Here is a 22,425-nt window from a genome sequence, read left to right on the forward strand (position 1 = left end):
GAATCCGACACGCACCCATTGACATTTTTGACGAGTCCGAGCAACATGGGCTACAGTAAAAATTATTACCTATCTCAAGAGAAAAAAGAATTGCAAACACAAGAAACGAAAAGATAAAGACCAACTAGAAAGAACACTTGCAGTGAAGCTGCCACTACAGCAATTATCACAACCAGCAAAGGATACCCAAACTTGAAGCTACAAGAATACCTGAAGGAAGAGGCTACCCAATCTGGGACATTCCAGTTGCAACGATTCCAATGAACAACAATTGCTGAACAAGAGAAGACAATTAACTTTGATCATGAAATAAGGCCATTGATACAAAACTAAGGTATGAAATCATATTGCTAAAGTATATACCTCAAATTGAGAACACACAAGTTGTAACAAGCTATATCAACCTCCTTCAAATTCGCAGACAGGGAAAGGTTTAACGATGACAAAAGGAAACCTTGTGCCATTGGAATAACCACCTTTTTTATATTAGTGCAACCTACACAGTTTAGGTTCTCTAGCAAACGCTTTGGTAGTTCACTTGGCAAATGTTGTTCTCCCAAGGAAGATGCATTAGGTGCTATACTAACACTGGGTATATGCAACAGTTGGTCACCAGTAAATCCCCAATTTAAATCATGCATATTAATACATCCATTCAAGCTGACATGAGTCAAATGTGTGCAGCAAGCAAGCAATTCCTCGATGGCCGATTGGCATAGGGTCCCATACGACAAATCCAACTCACAAAGGGCAGGGAGAGCATTTTCTTTATAGAGAGGTTCCAAAGATGTATCAGTGAGATACTTGCATGCTTGCAACTTTAGGACCTACAACAGAACAAATAAATAAGCTTGGGGAAGAAAAGGAGGGAGGGGAGTTGTGTTGCTAAACTATAATAACAACATACCCAATGTAATCCCACGAGTGGGATCTGGGGACGGTAGTGTGTATGCAAACCTTACCATTACCTTGGGAGGTAGAAAGGCTGTTTTAATAGACCCTCGAGTCCTCGACTCAATTAAAAGCAGTATAAAAAAGATAAAGAAAATAACAGAATGAAGAAGCCAAGACAAAAGTGCTAATGAAAGCCTGACAAAGTATACTAAATAATTAATAAAATAATGAAAGTGCAAGAAACATCCAATAGTAACAAAAATGGGATAACGAGAAACTACCAGAAAAATACTACGACTACAAGAATGGAAGAATAAGCGAGACAACTGTCAACTGCCTAACTAGCACTCTACCCTAATACGTGCCCTCCATAATCTCTAATCTTAGGTCATGTCATCGGTAAGTTGAAGGTGTGTCATGTCCTGTCTAATCACCTCTCTCCAAGACTTCTTCAGCCTACCTCTGCCTCTCTTGTAACCATCCATAGCCAACCTCTGAACATCTCTGCACTGAGGCATCCATGCTAAACTACGTCATAAGAAACTTTCAAATTCATACAGCACTAGAAATTCTGCATGCAAGGAACCCATGCCCTTGCCGTGAAACATATTGGAGCATCAGAAAATGCCAAACATTGGATCCCAATGGACAAATTAAAGCATCAGGCAGGAAAGTAGGAATATTCAGGTGTGAACGCTCCAAAATAAAAACAAATGAGAGAATGCCTAAAGTAACTGGATCTCCACATTAAAAGGGTCTAAAAAGGAGGGAAGATAATGAAAAGAGTTGAGGTGGCAATTCTAGTCTACAATTTCCTAAACTTTAACAAGTGCATTGATAAACAACCCAACCAAATGGGTAATAACTCCCTCTGCTTCTTGATTTCAAGCACAGAACTATTTGAGGACAGCTAGACAATGTCATCAGTCCTAGAATGACATCATCATACCCTACTCCATTTACGACTAATATATTTGTAGATTTTAGAAGCCCAACAATCTACATTCTTATTCTCGACTTTCTTGACTCTCTTTCCCTTGCCATCCAAGGCTCCAACTAGATTTCTTCTGTGTGTAAAATGGCAGCCTCTTACTACCTTTCTGGTTGCTCTTCACAGTTTCCGTTGACCCAGCTCCACTTATTACAGGTAAAACTAAAACCTAAGCTTGCCTTTTAGTTGTTTCCTAGCGATTTATGAGGCAACATGCCTCAGATAAGCTAGATCCTTTCTCAAACTTGTTTATTCAGATAGCTTCAGAACTTTTCTGACAGTACAAAATGTAAATTCAAACAGACACCATGTATTGTCAGAGTTGTTTTTTTTCTTTCTTTTTTCTTTTTTTAAGTTTTTGAGTACGTTTCATCTCAGAATGACCCTCTTTTGCCTTCCGTGAACTGTTTTTCTTCTTTTTCCGCAGGTTTCTGGTATCCATGGTAGTCAACACTCTATTCTACTGATATTACTTTAAATCTGTGTTAGCACATATGCTTGAAGTAAAGCATTGGCTTAATTTACTTCCTGTTCTTTTTACACAGCTAATGATTCCCTTTAACAGAAATGCTTTACTGATCAATAAACCAATACAGTTGTCGACCAGAGGTCATGGGTTCGAACCCTGGCAAACAGCCTCTTGCAGAAATCCAGGGTAAGGCTGCGTACAATAGACCCTAGTGGTCCGCCCTTCTCCAGACCCCACGCATAGCACAAGCTTAGTGTACCGGGCTGCACTTTTTAATCAATACAGGTGTCAGTACTGTGGGGATAATTTGGTAAGAAAACTATAATATTATCTTGTGTTGGAAAAATTACACTTTCGGTTCTGCTTCTACTTCTCTTAATGAGAAGCTTCAAAATTTGACTTTCGTCATTAGAGAAACAGCTTGTGGTACTAAATATCACATTTCTTTTTCAAGAAGATTGGCCGAACACCTTTAACTGCAAAAAACAGAAGAAAAAGCACTTCTAGTTTCTCGAAAACATGGCGAAAAGAGTGATGATTAAATTCTTTTATTATTAACGTAAAATCATTTCTGCTGAAGTGGAACTTCCAATCATTCAGAACTGATTCGCAGATTGTTACTTGCATTTTTCGCTTTTACTGCAATAAGAAAAAGGAAGAACCGAAATAGAAAAAAGGAAAAGGAGATACAAAAGTCATAGGATTAAGACTTGGTGCTCATCCCATCTTAACATGAGTAAATTTTGTAGTAGTTAGGTTTTTGAGCAGCACAAATTAAGCCAGCCCGCCCATTTGACACCGATAGGAAAAAAAAGAAGGGAAGTGGCCCATATATCCATAAGAGTGCAAGTCCTGAATATAAAAAGGCATACTTTTTTCCACAATAGAGCATGTTAAATCAAGTTCATCTAACTTTCCACTGTAATGTAGAAAGTGATAATATGCTTAGATGATAGAAGTTACCTTTAACTGCAAGCATGATTCATAAACAGGTTGCAAGGTAACCAAAAACGTATATGATAGATCAAGGTAGGTCAAGTTTGGGAGGGAATGCAAAGAGAGGAGTCCATCACAGCCAACAGATGGACATGACATTAATACTAACGACTCGATGAGGGGACATGACGAAGTTGTGGCAGTTAAACAGTCATCCTTGAGTTGGCTGCATATATGGAAAGAAATTATTGAGACGTGAAAGAACTAAAACAAATATGCATGTGTGACAGATGAGCCAAAGTAAGCAACCTGCAGAATGAAGCATCAAAAGAGGTTAAGAGGGGACAGTTAATAGATGCTTCAGATAACACACCACAGCCCTTCAGCTCAAGTGAAACCATTTGTGGAGCTTCAATATGGAGCACATTCATTTTAGGGCATATACCAAGATTAAGTGACCTAAGACCAACCTGCAATAAAAAGTTCATTCATCAACCATTTGGGTGTACATATCGATAAAAATGTATGTGTAACAAATTAACAATCATAAAAATCAGCAGGTGAACATACAACTCCAGTCTCGAACCCAAAGAGGATGTAAAATCAAAGAGGAAGGAGCCTATGATCACTTACTGGGCAAAATGATGCTACTTCAAGATGATCACAACCATCTAAAGAGACTTCATCAAGACATGGGCACCTGAGTTCAAGAGAAACTAAAGCACGGCAACCAGCAAGTGAAAGAGAAACCAAGGAAGTACTGCAGAAGGCCACAAATGTTAAGCTCTGGACAAAAAAAAACACAATTAGATACAGGCCATAGTAATACATACAAATGTGGCGTAGATACAGCAGGATCTTTCAAGTTGAATAGGAAGAAATATATCATTTTTCTCTTTCAAGATTTAAAAAAAAAAACATTTTTTTCTGAATAGGTGCTAGCCAAAAACAGATCTGGCAGAAAAAAGAACACAGCAGGTGAATGCTCTCATCAGGACCCATTTTAAAAGGGTCGAAATCTCTCCCTCTCTCTCAGCCCCCTGGTCCCTGGGAGGGAGCAACTGGACTCTCTCTCTCTCTCTCTCCGCTTTCCGCGGAGGGGGGAGAGGTAACTGAAATATCATACTTGATTTGTTGTGACAATTCTTCAATATAGTCTACCACAGTGTTGACAAATTTCACCCATTATTTTGAACATCTCTCCAAATCTGCAACGTGCAAACCTAATTTAGCCTTAACTTTCTTAATCTACATTAGTAAAAGGGAATCTTGACTGCGAGAGTAGTACAGATTTTCTTCAAGCTTCAAAAGGAAATTCAGCTTTGGCAATTTCTTTTGAAATGGGACAACTTCAGCACTTAGCATTGAATCAGGGAAAAAGGTGAACTGTTTTCTTTTTCCAGCCAGGTAATGGTTCTCAATTCTCATTTTCTAGTTCAGCTTAAACAATCTCTTAGGAACTCTCGTATCTAATCAAAATGTATGTTAGCAACTTAGTACTTATGATACCAAGAAAGACATTTACCCTAACAATTTTTTTTGACAAGATAAAAATACTTTTAAGTCAATTTGGAAATGTGAGTATAAATTAATACCACCATTCTTAATGCCAAAACATGGAATTAGAACTTTTCATCTTTCCCGCTTCGCCTCTTGAACAATTTAAATATTTTTTAACTTCTGTGAGTTATTGAAGGAGAGTCGCACACCAGTAAGAGTTGTCGCCTTGTGACTAGGATGACACAAGCTCAAGCCGTAGAAACAACCTTAGAGCACCTGATTGCCTGGCTACCATGACTTATCGCAAACAAGAAAGCACAACAAGATGACACAATAGTGTCAGTACACTTAGGTTTTTTTGTTCCTCCTGGCATGATCAAAATTGGCATAAACATTCAACAGACACGAATATCATCTTTCATGATTACACATCAAAATACCTGATCATTGATTGTTCGAATTTTCAGTTTCAGATTTATCTACTTCAAAAATATGCAACAAAAAAACACTACTACCCAAATTTCTGATACAATAAAGGCAAAAATAGCAATATGACCACAAATAGGTCCATAAACACATTGACAGAGATGATTACAAAGGTAAGCTCTAAAAAACAAATCTGACTCGACACAGATCAACTGCCAAGATTTTGAGTAAACCACCTTTCAATGACAAGCAAAACTAAGTAGAGATCATATATATCGGAATTAGATGTAGACAATCATGTTCGGCAACACATCCTCTATTTAACAACCAAGAATGCACAAGTTAACAACAAATAACTAAAATTGCCAACCTCGCAACTATCTAGAACTAAGGATTTAAGCATAGGACAGCCACCACCATCACTGAAAACTTCACAGATAGAATTGGTGAGCGATTCGCACTCAGTAAGATCTACTTCTAGCAAATTCGGACACTGTAATGCAATTGTTGCCAAGCTTTCCTGCTTCTGCAAAACTAATTTCTGCGGAATGATAAAGGAGAGAACCATTATCCAAAGCGTAGAACAATTCTAGTCAATAAAATTAAGGTGACATGGTAAACATCTAGGAACAAACTTACTTTGAGTGCACCTGAAGTTAGATTGATTCGTTGGAGCAGTGGGCAATTAGAAACAGTAATTGATGATAACATTCCACAATGCAAGTTGAAGTCAATGAACCTTTTTCATCATAAATGGTAGCCAGTAGGTTAGTGCCCATGCAGCAATTAAGGAATGGATTATGGAAAGAAATTTCCTTGAGACAGGAAATGGAAACTATAATGCTTGTATCATACTTGCGACAATGTACTAGTCTGATATTCTGAAGGCGAGGAAGATCCAAGGACACTGATGTCAATAAACTGCAATTATCAAGCTCCAAAACCTGAAAAATGAATTCACTGTTCAATATCAGATTTAGGGACTCCTGATCACAGCACGGCCACCAGAATGAAAAGGGTGAGGAAAGACTCAAACCTCTAACATATAGCTGTGGGCTATGGCAGCCATGGAAGCTGATGTTATGCCCTCACAACTATGAAGCTTGAGAACAGTCAGCATCACCAGCCTCACAGACTTCAACAAGGAACAAATGTTAGCATAAATCAATTATGTCAATTTCAGGTACTACATAAATTAATGAACATACCTCAAGAGAAATGTTTGGGCAGTATGAAGCATCCAAAACTCGAAGATTTCCACAAGTTTGAGCTATTTCTCGCAATGTTTCATCACTGACGCAAGAACAGTTTGACATATCCAAAGACTCTAAAAGAGGGCATGCTGTGGCTGCCGAACGAATAGCAGCATCAGAAAGTTTGTGACATGAAGCTATATCAAGGTCATGTAAAAGAGGACAATTAAGGACCGCATGTGGCATGCTACTGCGCTTAAGTGATAATGTTTCAAGTTGCGGACATCTGTAAGAATAACAACAATTAAGCACAATTGGACGCTAACTACTTGGACAAAATAACATTGTTGGCTAACATTATACAACCTGATAGAAACTCGAAGCACACGACACTTCACAAGCTGCAGAAGATGCAACCTATCATGATAAATTGGTATCTCCTGAATCCCATTCCCAAGAGTGGCATCATTAATGATCAAACTCTTCAACACATGGCAATCTGTTAAGGCTTGAAAAAATGTTTCCCCCAACTGACCTCTGCCCAATGTCAGAGCATCGAGATTTCTGGCAACAATGGAATGTATCAAATTAGTCACCTACAATGATTCCTAAAGCGGTGCCAACAACATAAAAATCTATTACCTTAATGAAGAAACAACTTTCATTGCTAATGGGTGAATATTAAGAGCTCCATATAAATTGACGGCTGTTGCATTTGGGTATCGCTGACACATGTCCTCAACTATCATTAAAACAACCATCAACTATTTTTTAGCAGTGAAAGAAACAACAAAAAATAGAGATAGCAAAAAGTTGTGATCATTGAAACATGAATTTATATGAAGTTATCTTAATAGTGTGCAAGGAACGGATTTGAGAAAATACCCACATTGATTTGAGGAAATATGCTTGTTCTCAAAATTCAAATACCGCCAAAAATCTTCATGAGAGCTAGCAGCTCTCCACTGCCTACAAACACTTGCAGCTCGACAAAGATCAATATGGTCCAAAAAAGAGAAGACCTAGCAACAGATGGGGGCATATATTTCATTAATTAGAAACTTAGTGGAGATAAATAAATTGATTAAGCAGACATATATTTCATTAATTAGAAACTTAGTGGAGATAAATAAATTGATTAAGCAACTCAGAAGGAACGGATGCCAGGCAAGTAGTAAATACCATATGCAACAAGTCATCAGTAAGATCCATCCGCATATCTAAATCCTCCATTTTAATATCTCTCCCCTCATCATTTGATGCACCAAATAAGTTTGATAAACTCACATCTCCACCGCCCTCATTCATGGGACAAAAAAGATTGGTCTCCTGCAACAAGTGGTTGTCCCAATCCCTGCAAGAATATTAATCAATCAGTTTCATTTTGAGTTATTGGCTTGCATTTAAGGCTTACTTCAAATTACAATTTGTCTACACCAAATTAAAGAGTTAAATTCTATTTTAGGTTAAGCTTTCAAAGTTCCAAATATAAGTAGCTCTAGAAATAATTTTACTCAATGTTAATTCTACTATGTTCTTTTTTCTAGAAAAATTATGTGAGAATGTGCTTTCTCCAAAACTCAGTGCACTGTGAAACATTCTTGGCAACATGTAAAACTGCACAACACAAAAGAAATAGTTTGAGACTTGAGTCTTTAATTAGTGAGCCGGACCTATAACAACTGATCATCAACTGATCATCGTAGTTTGGGCTGCTTAAATGAATTCTGTATTAATTTCTACTTTGGCCGACTTCACTCTAACATTCAATAATAACATAACTAACTGAAACCCAAAAAAAAAGAAAAAACTATAAACAAAGGTGAAGTAGCGGGTCTTACAGAGAAAAGGCGTTAACTTTGGGCCTTTTACTATGGGTATCACGATCAGAATCCTCTTTCTGCACTGTTGAGGATGAAGCCTCTCCACTCAACCCCAAATTCAAATTAACATTCAACATTCTGTCACCACTATAATTCTCATTCCTCACCTCCACTTCACTGGATAACCACTTGATATCAAAATCGATCTTCTCGTTCCTCCGAACACCAACATTACCAGCAGCTTCGACCTGTGGCGTCAGCGCTGCCGCAACACCGACACCGTCAAAAACCCTCCTACAGTCAAATGCCGGACTATCATCTGGCGATTCCTCGCCCTTAATCCCCAAAATCGTGTCTTTCATACTCTTGTAGCCCTTCTTATTATCTTTTTCTTCTCCAAAACATAAACAACGCCAAATCCTCATACACTCACTCACAACACACCAATGAATCGAAGATCTTCAGAAACCCTAGCTCGCGATCTAGAAAGTTCTCCCCAAGAAAAAACCCTAACTATACAACAAACTACACCAAAACAACTCCATTTTTCAGAAGAAAGCACACAAATTAGGTAGTTCAGCGACTCTAATAAATTCTTTTTGTAGATAAACCGGAGAATGAAGTAACAGAAAACAATATTGTATTATATAAGAGAGAGGAATCAGTGTGAGGAATGTAGTGAAAGAAAAAAAAATAGATCTGATCAGATTTTTGAAGGATCGAAGGCTGGCAGCGGTGACGCTTCTTGGGATTGAGCTTTGAAAGGATCGGCGAAATTTGTGAGGGGCGTGGGGGCAACTGTAAAGGCAATGGAGGACGGAGGTACTTTTTTCCTTTCTAATATCTCACCATTTATCTCTCCCAAATCAAATATGACGAGATGAAAAGTTTCTAAATTGCATGCATACAGCCAAATATGCATAGCTTTATATATTTGATTTAAAATAAGAATATATTTGAATGATAGTCTTTCTTACTTTTTAATATACAAAAAATATTATTATGTTACCTTTTTATACTATAAATATATTTTAAAAAATAATTTTAAAAATTTTTATATTTATTTATCTCTTAAATTTTAATTTTTATTTTTTCTTTACTATTATTATTCTATTTTTTTCAATTTTAAATATTTTTCTTTAAATTTATTATTCTATTTTTTATTATTTTCAGTTTTTATTTTTTTCTTTAATTTTATTTTCATATTTTAATTTATTTATCTTAACCTTTATTTTTTTCTCTTTTTTCTCAATCATTATCTATTTCTTTATTTTTTTTCTTTTTAAAAATTTATTTGTCTTTAACCTTTATTTTGGATTTTTAATATTTCTCTTCTTTTTTTTTCAGATTTTTCTCCAATACTCTTTCTTTTGCTCCTCTTTCTCTTCATCGGACATCTCTCAAATCTTCAAACTCGATTAATAGAAAAAAATGGATGTTGCGTCTGATGAAGAAGTAGGGCGTTTCTCAGTGGATGTTGCTTCTAATTCTTCGGGACTTTTGCCTTCAAACTTAATTGACATCATTGTTGATGTAAGTTTCTACTAAATTCAGTTTATCGTTTACATGTATTTTACATCAATATCTGAAAAATTCTCTGTCAGTCTATCTTTCTTTAAATTGTTTATTGTGAGTTAATTCTTGCCTCTAGGGCAAGAATTATAGAGGATCTATCAAATTATTATAGAATAAAGTAGTGTCGACTCTTATCCATAGGGGTTGTTGTTTCTTTGCGGGATAAGTCTTGTCTCTAGGGTAAGAGTTATTGAGCATCTGTTTAATTAATAGATAATGTGGCAAGATCAATTCTTGCCCATGAGGCATTACTTGTTTCTATGGTGGCTCACTCTTTGCGTCTATGTCAAGATTTATAGATCATCTACTAACGTAGTAATATTATGTACAAGTGATGAATGTTGAAGTCAAATATGCCTATAATTGGGTTTTTCTGTTAAGTTTGTTTAACACTTTAATATAACCACTTTGTTCTAATTCTGTAAAGTGAAATGACTTGACAATTAGCTTACAATGAGGTACGATTAGGACTATTTTTCAGATAAGCTTCAAAGTGTCTGCGTTAGGCCAGTTACAACTTGTTTGTTTGTTTTGTGTATGTTTTTATGTGCGTCCCAAATACTGTGCTGCCAAAGGTGTTAGTGTGTTACTTTATTCATTTTGTTCTTTTTTATTTTGGTCAGAAATCATCTCTATAAGATTCTAGCTTGGCTATTTGTGCTTTTTGGTCGTTTACTTTGACCATTATACTTATAAGCCTCCAGCTTCATGTTTTTACATTGTCAGTTATGGCTAACTTTGAGTGTCTATATATGTATTACTATAATCCTCTCCTTTTCAGACAATGAAAAATTTGTGTGGAGAAGAAGATAGAGAGAGAAAGGGACTGGGGTAATAGGAAAATAAGTCATTGATTGTAAGCAATGGAGGTAGCTGTTAAGTTACCTATGGAAGAAAAATATGTTTGAACTAGCCAACACATGCAACATTTAAGTTGTATACTGTTAATGTTATTAGTTAGTAACACGTATATTCTGATTGTATTAATTTTTCATGTATTTCAAGTGCCAAAAATATATACATTAAAGAAAAAGATGTGTTGCCCGAATGTTTAATGTTTGGCTCTTGTGCTGTGAATTCGAATGAGTAGTTTTATTCACTTGCAACTTCTGGTCGACCTTTGAATGATACGGTATTATCACTTGTTATCCTAATCTATATTTGTAATGTGTGTCTGGATGTTCTATTTAACCTTATTGTTCTTTATATCATATGTGATTATTCGCGGTTAATGTGCTTTTGGATTGTCCTTTTGTTTGTTCCCCCCTTTCTTCTAGTAGGTTAAACATGCTGACAGTATTTCTTGTTTGGCTGTTTGTAATAGTTACATTTATTCTGATTCTTGGTGGTAAGAGTTTGAAAGTGTGGAGAAGTTCTAATTTGAAGTGTTTAGAGTCAATTAAGGCTTATGACACTTGTTTTGTTTGTTGTAGTACTAGATCTCCTACACCAGAATGAGTTACTTTTTGCCTTTCATTTGAGCCCATTGACGTTGTTGTTTTCTGTGTCTCTTTTTTGGAAACACACCAGTTACATCCTCCATTAGGTCATACTTGATATTATATATACATCTCTGAATCTAACAAATCTGTCATGAAAAAGTGTTCGTTGTTCCATTTGAATAGATGAGAACAAGAGTATTATGTATTGTCAGTACACACTTGTTCTTACCCATAGTATATAGATGAAGGTTGTTTTGGGTTTTGCACGAACATTGGAAAAATGATCCTTTTAGTGATACAGAGTTTATGAATGACTACATAAATTATCACAATATATATGGACAAATAAACTTCATATTCCACAATGCCAAGAGGTTTCCTTATGTATAGACTGAAATGACATTTAATGACTTCAAATCACCCATGTTGATCTTAGCAAATAAACCTTTCTGATAAATTTTCGTTGGTTTTTCGTTGGCACTCTTACTTGGGACCATATTCTGTGATGCCTTAGCAGCAAGTTTCACAGAGCTGCTACTTGCAAGATTCTTCCTAAATGAATGAACTGGAGGCCAACCCACAACTGGTACTGGAGCAGTCCTTTTTTTTAAAAAAGAAACTACACAAGTTAGTCTAGAAAATATTATACAATAGCCCCACCAACTTTAAACTATTGCAATCCATAAAAGCAGAAAGCAAACACTGCAAAAAAAAAATTAATAAGACAAGGCATCCACAAGCCATTTGAGTGTGGACAAAAGTTCCAAGGGTCCTTAGTTCATAGGTTATCCTATGTTTGGTTGTAGGCTAAGTTGCACAAACTCTTTACTTTTGATGCTGCACGCGTGTCGTATTCTCTAAAAATGCACTATTTTTAGAGAATCCGACACTTACCGATTGAAATTTTTGAAGAGTTTGACTAGCATAGGTTTGAGGTATTAGCTAAAATTGGTATAGAATCAATATAACATATTGATAACATGTCCCATATAGAAGGTGGGATAAATTGTCTTGATTTTAATCCACCCAGATTTAAACAAAACAGCTCCCAAGTTTTGGTTCACATTGAATAAAGTCGAGTTAAATTGACCTATAACAAGTAGCTCTTCATAGTAGAGTTTATATTATATACTTGAGAATGACATGATAACTTATAATAGTCCATGTATTTTATTGGGATTACACTGGATGTACTGTTATTATTGCTACAATCCATAAATTGACTAAAAGTTTCCCGCAATCTGTGTATATAACTTAAATCCATTAAAATATGCTAAAAGAAGGAATAAAATTTCTTGAATTTCGGGTTTGATCATCTTACTTTGGTTTTTTTTTATGCAATGAATGTGTTGTAATGCTCTTATTCAGTGTTCTTTTTATTTTGTCTCAGCATTTGGATATAATATTCTACTACATGAAGAAGAAGGCGAAATATGAACCTAATATTGTCGTGAAGTTCATACAACTGACTTTATATTTAGAAACAAGATCAATGCTCTTTATCAAGACTTTGTGAAAAATGGGAAAGATTTTTCTGTCATCCCCAAGAAACTCCAGGTTGAGGAGTATATCAGAGACTTCTATTGTGATGCACACGTGTCGTGGAACACGGTTGACTATGTGTTATTTCTAATTTATGTTCCACGAGAAAAATCTGAACTTGGACACTAGATTTTGGGATTTTTTGACTTTATTGATTGGTGCATATATGTATACGACTCCAACCGTACCAGGTGCAGTGATAAAGTTATTCAAATAGTGATGTTACCTTACCAAACACTGATACCGTATTTTCTGCAAAAAGTTAATTTCTATTTTGAGAAGGGCATTGACAAATCTGAAAATGACACTTTGCCGATAAAAATGGTTGATGAGCTGCTGCAACAAACTCAATGGTATCTTATTGCATTCATTTTTTAAATGTTCATTTCACTTTTTTTTAATTATTTTCCATATATTCACGTAATATATTTCTTTTGTATCATAGTGATTGTTGAGCATTTGTTTGTGCCTTTACTGAATATTTTATTCATGGTAGAGATATTCCAAAAGAGATATTGACATTGGTTATGTTCACATGAGGTATTGAGCTTTGTTGTGGGATTATGGAAAGAGAAAACTACAAGCTGATATAAAAAACAACAGTAAAGAAAAAGTTGGCAGATTATTTGGAAAGGAAAAGAGGAAGAGGATGCACCAGGAGTAGTAGTTTAGTTTTGTAGTTATTGAAAATCACTGCACATGAAGGATTTTTAGCTATTTTTATGCGATTATGTAAAGTTTAAACAATCTTTTAAAACTGAATCAGCTATTTTTTTATGCGATAACGTAAAGTATACAAAATAAAATCACTACTGATTCATTTGTTGGTATCCTTATATAGTTATGTTTTATTATCGAAGAATATTTTTTGCTTCTTGTTGTGGCAAGTCTTGCCCCTGAGGCAAGAGTTATTGAGTATTTTCTAAATTAGTAGACAATGTGGCAGGGCCAATTCATGCCCATGAGATATAACTTGTTCCTATGGGGGCTGTCTTATCATTACTTATGTGCGACTGCTACATGAGTATTTTGATCATTGTGAACTTTTCAATCACATTTGTTCTCAATTAAATGGCATAAAATAAGAAACAGTTTAGACCTTGTAATCTGAGGGTCATCTAATCTTTCTCGGTAGTTAATTCTCCACTTTTATTTATTTGGTTAAATATTTGCTTTGTTAATTGGTATCATCTTTTTTCCTACTCTCAATTGAATACTCCCTCGTCTTTTTCTTTTGGTAATTTCTAATATTTATTACTTTTATTCGTGGCTTATAATATTTTAATTTTTGGTCTAGAAGATTGATTCTCATATAGTTGTAAGATTATAATATTCGTATAAACATATTTTGTATGGAACGGGATGAATGTTCTTTGAAAAATTGTAAGTTGAACCACCTTTGATGTCTAAGTCTTGCCTCCAGGGCAAGAGTTATAGATCATCTGCCAAATCATTATAGACTGTGCTAGTGTCAACTCTTGCCCATGGGGCATAACTTGTTCCTTTGGGGTCTAAAAATCTTGCCGCTTGGGCAAGACTTATAGATTATCTACCAAATCATTACACACTAATCTAGTATCAACGCTTGGTCATGGGGCATAACTTGTTCGTTTGTTGTATTAATTTTTACCTCTAGGGCACAAACTGTAGATCATCTGCCAAGTTATTACACACTAAGGTAGTGTCAACTCTTGCCCATAGGGCATAACTTGTTTCTTTAGGGCTTAAGCCTTGCCTCTAGAGCGAGTGTTATATATCATCTGCCAAATCATTGCAGAATAAGCTAGTGTCAACTCTTGCCCATGGGGCATAACTTGTTCTGCATCTTTCTTTCAAGGCAAATTTTAAAGTATATCCCGTGGAATTATTTACATTACACTCTTGGGGGTGTGGTCCTTTCCCGAATCCTGTTAATATGATATATTTTACACATCAATATATATATATATATATATATATATAAAAAAAAAAAATTAACATGCTAAGTAATTTTTATAAACAATCAATAAGAAGGTATTGAGTTAAATACTTCACCACAAGTTAAAACTTCAAATAAATAAGAAGACATTCGTGATTGAAAGTTAAAAGTACGTGTAACTAACTCAAATAGAGGGATCAAAGAATCCTCTTATAACTGTTATTTTGATCCAACTTCTCGGATAAAAAGTAAAACTAATCATGTTTTTTTTTTTTTTTGTATCTTCTTGCATATGGATGAAGGATAGGAGTGTAGTGACAATTTGATCTGTTGTGCCAGGTTATTTTGCATCTCGAACATCTGTAATTATTTCTTGGAGATTCTGTTCTGCAAGGATATCTAGTTGTTTGTCTTCTCCCAAGCATAACCTTCGTATCTGGGGGTTTTGTGATTAGATCCTTTATGCTATCTGGAACAATCCATGATGTTGTGCTTCCAAATGGTAGGATTTCTCCTAAGTATATTTGTAGCCAAGATTGTCTTGAGAACCAATGAGAATAATAGCTAGACTTGTTCATATGTCTATTGTTTGTCGCTGCAATTGCATGGGTGCATGGTATCTTATCTGTTTGAAATACCAAGCATTAACAAGTCCTACTCTTTAGGTCTATAATATATTTAACTCCTTCTTCTCTTACAATAAATCTTGTTGCATCAATGGGGTCTACCTGTAAATTAAATGATAAATAAATGACAACTTATATTTGTTATAATATTTAAAGCTATAAAATGTGTTTAAGAGAAGAGAAGAGTGATTTAGTCATCTATTTACAGGAGTAGAACCAATTATACAGAGCCAATAGTGATGCTTCTAACATATGAGCAGGAGAATTGACTACAAATAAACGGAGATAAAATAGATATTGCATCTAACCTATGAGTAGAATCAACTATGATAGTGAAACATCTAGTATTTGAGCAGAATCAGCCATACAGAGCAATCCACCATACATAGGGGACGAATCTTGAGGCAACCAAAAAACAGCTACAATTAAGCATACAACATCAAATCATAAATCAAATACAACCAAAGAGCACAATCAAATCAGTTATGGAGGTTATCCTTTTGTAAAGATCATATATTTAATAACATGTGGAGGTTATTCTTCTCAATTATCTACTAATTTTATTGTATATTTCCCTATTATCAAAATACAATTTTAATTACTTACTCTGAATTTCAAGGTGGCTTGAATCTTGTCAGTCACCTCCACTTTCGTCCAACGTCTGATGTCATGAAAGTTGTCTTGCGCTTCCATTTTTCTTTCATAAAACCATCTTTGTAACTTTTTCTAAATATAATTGATCAATCCCAGTATTGATAATTGCCTTGCTTTTCTCAGTACCACAATCATGGACTCCACGTTGTTAGTCGTAAGCATATTGTACCTTCTGTTGGTATGAAACGAATGAGCCCGTCTTTTTAGTTCTTCTTCTTTCAAGTACTCCGCAACAACTTTGTCGATTTTTTCCATCTCATCCATAAAAGTATAAAATTCAGTGTGTTTGTATGTTGTTGCTGCGTTGTAGAAGAGTGATAGAACTACATCTGAGAAGTATCTTTTTCTTAAATTCTTCTCCATGTGATAGATGCATATCCCGTGCTGACACTCTGGATAGACATTTGCAACTACATTTGCAATGGATGGGTGCCGATTTGATAGAATAGACAATTGTTCATGTACCTCAATTGCATTTCTTAACTGATTGAAAAAACAGTTATAAGACTCATTATTTTCTGAGTCTGCAATTCCAAAAGTCAAAGGAAATATGTTGTTGTTTCCGACCTTTGAAACTATTATCATGAGGACACCACGATATTTTGACTTAAAAAATATGGCATCTACCATTATTTCTACAGTTGGTTCATCCAATGATTGAAGTGCCATAAGAAAAAATGCATACTAAAATTTGTGTTGAGCAAAAGAATATTAGTAATAATTTGCATTTGATGTTGATAATCACAGTACAATAATTTTCTAAACTAAGTCTTGTCCATGAGGCAAGAGTTGCATATATGTTAATAATCTAAGTAGTGAAATTAAAGAATAAACTTTTGCCTCTTGGACAAAAGTTTTCAATTTCAACAATATAACATTTGTACCTATTCTAAACTAAGTCTTGCCCATAAGGCAAGAGTTGCATATATGTTATTGATCGAATCAGTGCAATTAAAAAATAAACTTTTGCCTCTTGGGCAAGAGTTTTCAATTTCAGTAGTATAGCATTTGTACCTGTTCTCATCGTCCCTCTTTATGTTTACGTGCTAGGGTTATTTTCTTTCATCATATGAACATACGATAACAACCTGTTGTAGTTCTCTTTCACGGTTCCTCTTATCATCTATAAGCATGTTGTATCGCTCGCCTTTATTTGTTGTAGGATATGATTATTCTGTATTTTCTTCTCATTTCATCTACCTCGAAGTTTGGTGTGATTACATTACTAGAGTCACGCACAAGCTCTAGTATGTAGTCACATGACCTTTGATGTCGCATTCCTATGGTCGGACGTTATGAAATCAACCGAGCAACTGTGAGCCTTTTTCATATATAGTAACCTGAAAGAGTAAAGAATCGACAATCTTTGAGGCATGAAATCGCCACACGCAGTTGTAGTCCAAACATTGCAGTGAATATCTTGTTGTGCTTGATTTGATAACCTTAAATTGGATGTTGTGTGTAATTGCATTGTTTGACATGCATGCCACCATATTTTGTTTGTCAATAAAGATTGACTTGACATTTGCCTCATTCAAAGAGGCATTATGTCTCAAGAGAGTAGTCTCGACATCAATTATCCTCTTCTTTTTTTTGTCGTACCCTCTTAATCTTGGATGACTGCCCTATTTCTTCAGCTATTTCAGCCTGCAATATTGGTTCAATAACTGTTAGCTCATTATTTCTATCGATACTTTCAATTGATTGTCCCATATTGTATTGCTCAGTACTCATTTCTTTTTCATCCATTCCAAGCACAACCCTTGTAAAAAATAAAACAACAAAAGGTTAGTAACAATTTAATTTAGAATATATATCTTCAACAAGTAAAATCATTAAAGAGTAAGGCATAGTCAACTATTGTCCATGGGACATAACTGTCTAAGTCTTACCTCTAAAGCAACAGTTATAGGTCATCTGCCAAATCATTACATACTAAGTCAGTGTCACCTCTTGCCCTTAGGGCATAACTGTCTAAGTCTTGCATCTGAGGTAAGTGTTATAGGTCATCTGCCAAATCATTATAGACTAAGGTAATGTCAATTCTTGTCCATGGGGCATAACTCAAAATGTATGGCAGAATCTGAAGATGCTAAAATCGCACTTGAAACTACTGAATAACACACTATGGGGGTGATTCTAAGAGGGTTGTTTACTTCAGAGATAGGTTGCAAGTGATACAACATAGTTCATCAACTCAATACTCTGATAGTATGGCCTTGAAAGAGAATGATGTACTGACTATTTTTTGAGAAGTGGAGCAATATTGAAGAAAACATGTTACAGTAAAAATTCAGGGCTTTGTGTATAAGCTAGGTGATTCAGCCCTCATGTATTTTAGTGCAGTTATGAAAGAAAAAAAGTAACAAGAAGCAGATAGTGGAGCTTATTTCTTTAAATAGTGTTAAATTGGCGGATCCTGAGGATATTAAGCATAAGATTATTACTTTTTACCAATCTTTAATGGAGTGTGCACTAACCAATACTACTGCAGTTAACAAAAGATTTATGAAGAATGACCCATCTTTATGTCATCGGCAACAAGTTAAAATTATGTTGTTTAATCACTGATAAGCAAATCTATAATAGCCTCTGTTATATAGGAGATCATAAAGCTCCAGGTGTTGATATCTACAATGCCTTATTTTTAAAAAAAAGTTTAGCCAGTGATTAAATATGATGCATGTTCAACAATGAAGGATTTTTTTAACACTGAAAAGTTATATAATGCAGTGAACTGTACAATAGTAATCTTATTACCTAAAGTGCCAAATCCTACTACCATTAGAGAGTTTAAACTCATTGCCTGTTGCTCTATGTTATACAAGTTAATAGCTAAGGTGCTCTCTCTTAAAATCAACAAGTTAGTGCTTCTTTAATCTCTAAAACATAGGTTGGATTCATCTGAGATAGAAAATGAGTTGTCAATATTATGATTATTCATGAATTGGTTAAAGCTCATAGTGGAAAGAATATCTCAGTTAGATGTATGTTAAAAGTGAATATACAGAAGGCTTATGATACTGTAGATTGACCCTATTTGAAGCAAATCCTGTTTGACTTAAGTTTTCCTTTCAAGTTTATTAGATGGGTGAAGCATTGTGTGACCACTGATAGATTAGTGAAGTGGAATATTCAGATTGACCTTATGTGTATTTTGTTCAAGCAAGTGAACGAAACAAGAGATCATCTATTCATGGAATATAACTATACAAATATAGTATGGAAGAGGTTGTTTTGCTGGCTGAATAGTACTCAACCACTATCTGCTACATGAGTTGCAATTTATGATTGGATTAAGCAGAGAATTAAAGACAAGAGAAACATAGCCCAAGTATGAAAGCTGGTATATACTGAATTGATATATGCAGTTTGGCATGAAAGAAATGCAAGGCTGTCCAATAAACTGAGACAGCTAGAGAAACTTGCAAGAAAGATAGCTTTGTAGTTTGTGTTCGAGCTATAGAAACAATCAAACTTATTTTTGTACCACCTTGACCTTATACGTTTGGCCTTCCCAAAAAATGTTGTGATCAATGTTAACTCCCATATTAACAGCCTTTTCCTCCAAGACCAAACCCCCGCAACTACTCAAACACAATTATAATCACAATAACAAACTCCCCACAACCTATTCGACACAATTCCTCCTCATCTTTTAACAATTCCTCATCATCTTCTAATGCTAATTATGCCACTAGTTTGAAATACTTGCAACTAATTTCTTGTACCACCTTAACCTTATACGTTTGGCCTTTTTAAAAAATATTATGATCAACGTTAACTCCCATAGTAACGGCCTTTCCCTCCTAGACCAACCCCTCGCAACTACTCAAACACAATTATAACCGCACTAACAAACTTCCTACAACTTATTTGACACAATTCCTCAATGGTAAATATGTTACTACAACAACAACATATCCCAACTTCAGCTTACGTTCACCTCTCCAAAAATCAAATCAATATGCTAATTATATAACGAGCTAAAATTACCACAATGCATCAATAAGCAAAAATTATCACAATGAATTTTGATGATAAAATTCATACCCGAAGAAACCTTACAGCTAAAGTCGACTTTGCGAATTTGTTTAAAAGTTGATTCTATGAATTTGTTTGAAAGTCGATTATCGAATTTGAAAGAAAGAGAAGAAGAAAGAGATTTAACAGTGAATATATTGAAGGAGGGGTAATTTCGTCCAAGAAAATATCAGTTAACAAGTAAAGGCTATTTTAACAAAGCCTTTTTATTTAGGGATAAAATTTAAAATCTACCCTAATTTGGGTCTATTTTTTAGAATAACTCGTGAAAAACAAAATTTTCTTTGAAGGGCCTATTTTTATTTATTTTTATTTTAGAATATAATAAAAATAATTTTAATGAAGAATTAAATTATACTAATATATTAAAAATTATGAAAGTTATTTACCATTAATTTATATATTCATGCGATGTGTAGATAAAAATAAAATATTTTTTTTTATGTTTTATATTAAAATGTCTCGTCAAACATGTTAAATCATATTATCTTAAAAAAAATTCAACCATCACATTATTTCTTAATGAAATAAAAATAAATCTAACCCCTCCCCTAACCCATATTCCACCCCTACCCTACCCTTACTTTCTCTTAAAATTTGCTCCTATATTTATTTTTTATTACTGTAATGCCCCGAGTCTGTACCCCAGACGCTACATGGTGTTCATAATCCCGAGGGACCATAAGCTAACACATGACTGGTACCTGCTGTAAAAACTGAATAATAATACTGTAATTATGCAGAAATTAGGCAGAAACTTGCCATAAGGTTTAAACTGAAAGTAAATACTGAATACTAAAAACTAAATACTGATACATCTGTCTAAAATATTCTAGTCAGAAAAGCCTCTACTGTCTGAACAAAGAGTTGATGGGAGAAGCCCCCAACTAACCCCGACTACTAAAAACTGATAAACTGAGATACTGAATTAATAAGTCTGTCCATGAACTATGAAGACTCACCACTAAGTTTGTTGTTAATAGATCGGGCTGCTAAGTATGATCGGGAGCTCATGCGTCTGAACCTATGATATAAAACACCTTAGCATAAAAGAAAGGTATGCGTCAGTACTTTGAATGTACTGGTATGCTAAGTGAGGTAGGCTGAGATGCATAGGTTCATATACATGAACAATACTGACTGAATGATATGAATATAACTGAGTGAGAGTATATGCATGAATACATAAACTATAACTGAGATCATGATAACACTGGATACCGAGTTCTGAATTACTAATTTATTGATATCTGAGTTTACTGATACTGTGTATCTGATAACTGAGTGACTGTATCTGATAGTCCTGATTCTAAAGAGCTGGTCTGAGTTCTATACAGAGCTGAGTCACTGTATCTGACAGTCCTGAATTTGTAGAATTAAACTGAGTTCTATACTGAGACTGAATCTGAAATTGAGACTGTAGGAGGTAATCATCTAACCGACATGCCCCTTTTTGAATAGATTGAGGTCCAATCTGTAACCCCAGCTGGAAGAGTGTCAGTACCGTGCCACGGGTAAAAACAATCTAAGTCACCCTCATCTGGTAGGTGCTCTGAATGAGAACGGCGGTACCCTGAACTGAAAGGTAGGATACCTCATCAACCCTCAACTGGCAGGTTGATGTCTCAACCTACGCTGGCTACGTAATTCTGGAACACAAGGACTACTTCTAAGGATCACACCCTCTACTGGAAGATGAGTCCCCATCCTTGGGTTCACTCGGTGCTGAATCCTACTCTCAACTGAATAGACACTGGACTGAATTCTAAATTGTACTAGGCTAGACTTAACTGTTATTGATCGTACTGTTTAACTGAACTGAACTGAGTTCACTGAGTTTCATTGACTGCCGGAATACTACTAAATTCTATTAAATAACTGAATTTACCGAGGTCTGAACTGAATACTAAAATGGACTGGACTGATATTGAGTCTACTGAGGTTTTCTTGAATTCTGTAACTGGCTGAGAGTATTACTGATCGTGACATGACTAAGATTATTCTGTAACTGACACTGGCTCTAGGTAAACAACTAAATTATCGGGTATTAAATACCCCCATGACTCGATAGCATAAAAAGTAAAGCATCACATGACCTTGCATGGCATAGAAATGCACACTTGTTCATAATGCATCTATAGAAGCATTTTATCAAACACTTGAATGACATGAACTAGTATACATGCTAACATGATATAACCTCACTATTTAATTCACATGAACAACTGATCAAACACTTGGAAGGCATTGTATATGTACATAGTACTAATCAACCCATGAGCATCACAATTTCAAGGCTTTAACATGAATTCACATGATACTATATACATAATAATTATTTTTTCATAAATCTTGCACTTAATCATGGAATAGAAACTCAATCAACATTATA

General features: G+C 35.0%; 1 protein-coding gene across 1 annotated transcript in view; it reads right to left on the reverse strand.

Moving 5' to 3' along the window:
- LOC107846817 (F-box/LRR-repeat protein 15) overlaps positions 1-9,133 on the reverse strand; it is a 12,765-nt gene extending 3,632 nt beyond the window's left edge. Inside the window, exons 1-15 of the mRNA XM_016691100.2 lie at positions 8,251-9,133; positions 7,592-7,763; positions 7,299-7,431; positions 7,052-7,151; positions 6,776-6,973; positions 6,425-6,695; positions 6,253-6,351; positions 6,072-6,160; positions 5,856-5,955; positions 5,587-5,757; positions 3,924-4,076; positions 3,600-3,760; positions 3,318-3,516; positions 364-827; positions 211-274 (exon numbers count right to left, since the gene is read on the reverse strand). Coding sequence (XP_016546586.1) covers positions 211-274; positions 364-827; positions 3,318-3,516; positions 3,600-3,760; positions 3,924-4,076; positions 5,587-5,757; positions 5,856-5,955; positions 6,072-6,160; positions 6,253-6,351; positions 6,425-6,695; positions 6,776-6,973; positions 7,052-7,151; positions 7,299-7,431; positions 7,592-7,763; positions 8,251-8,657 — 2,781 coding nt within the window. The 5' untranslated portion in view covers positions 8,658-9,133. The remainder of the gene's footprint in view (positions 1-210; positions 275-363; positions 828-3,317; positions 3,517-3,599; positions 3,761-3,923; positions 4,077-5,586; positions 5,758-5,855; positions 5,956-6,071; positions 6,161-6,252; positions 6,352-6,424; positions 6,696-6,775; positions 6,974-7,051; positions 7,152-7,298; positions 7,432-7,591; positions 7,764-8,250) is intronic.
- Positions 9,134-22,425: the final 13,292 nt, after the last annotated feature.

The sequence above is a fragment of the Capsicum annuum genome, chromosome 8 (genome assembly GCF_002878395.1).
Source record: "Capsicum annuum cultivar UCD-10X-F1 chromosome 8, UCD10Xv1.1, whole genome shotgun sequence".
Classification (NCBI taxonomy): Eukaryota; Viridiplantae; Streptophyta; class Magnoliopsida; order Solanales; family Solanaceae; genus Capsicum; species Capsicum annuum.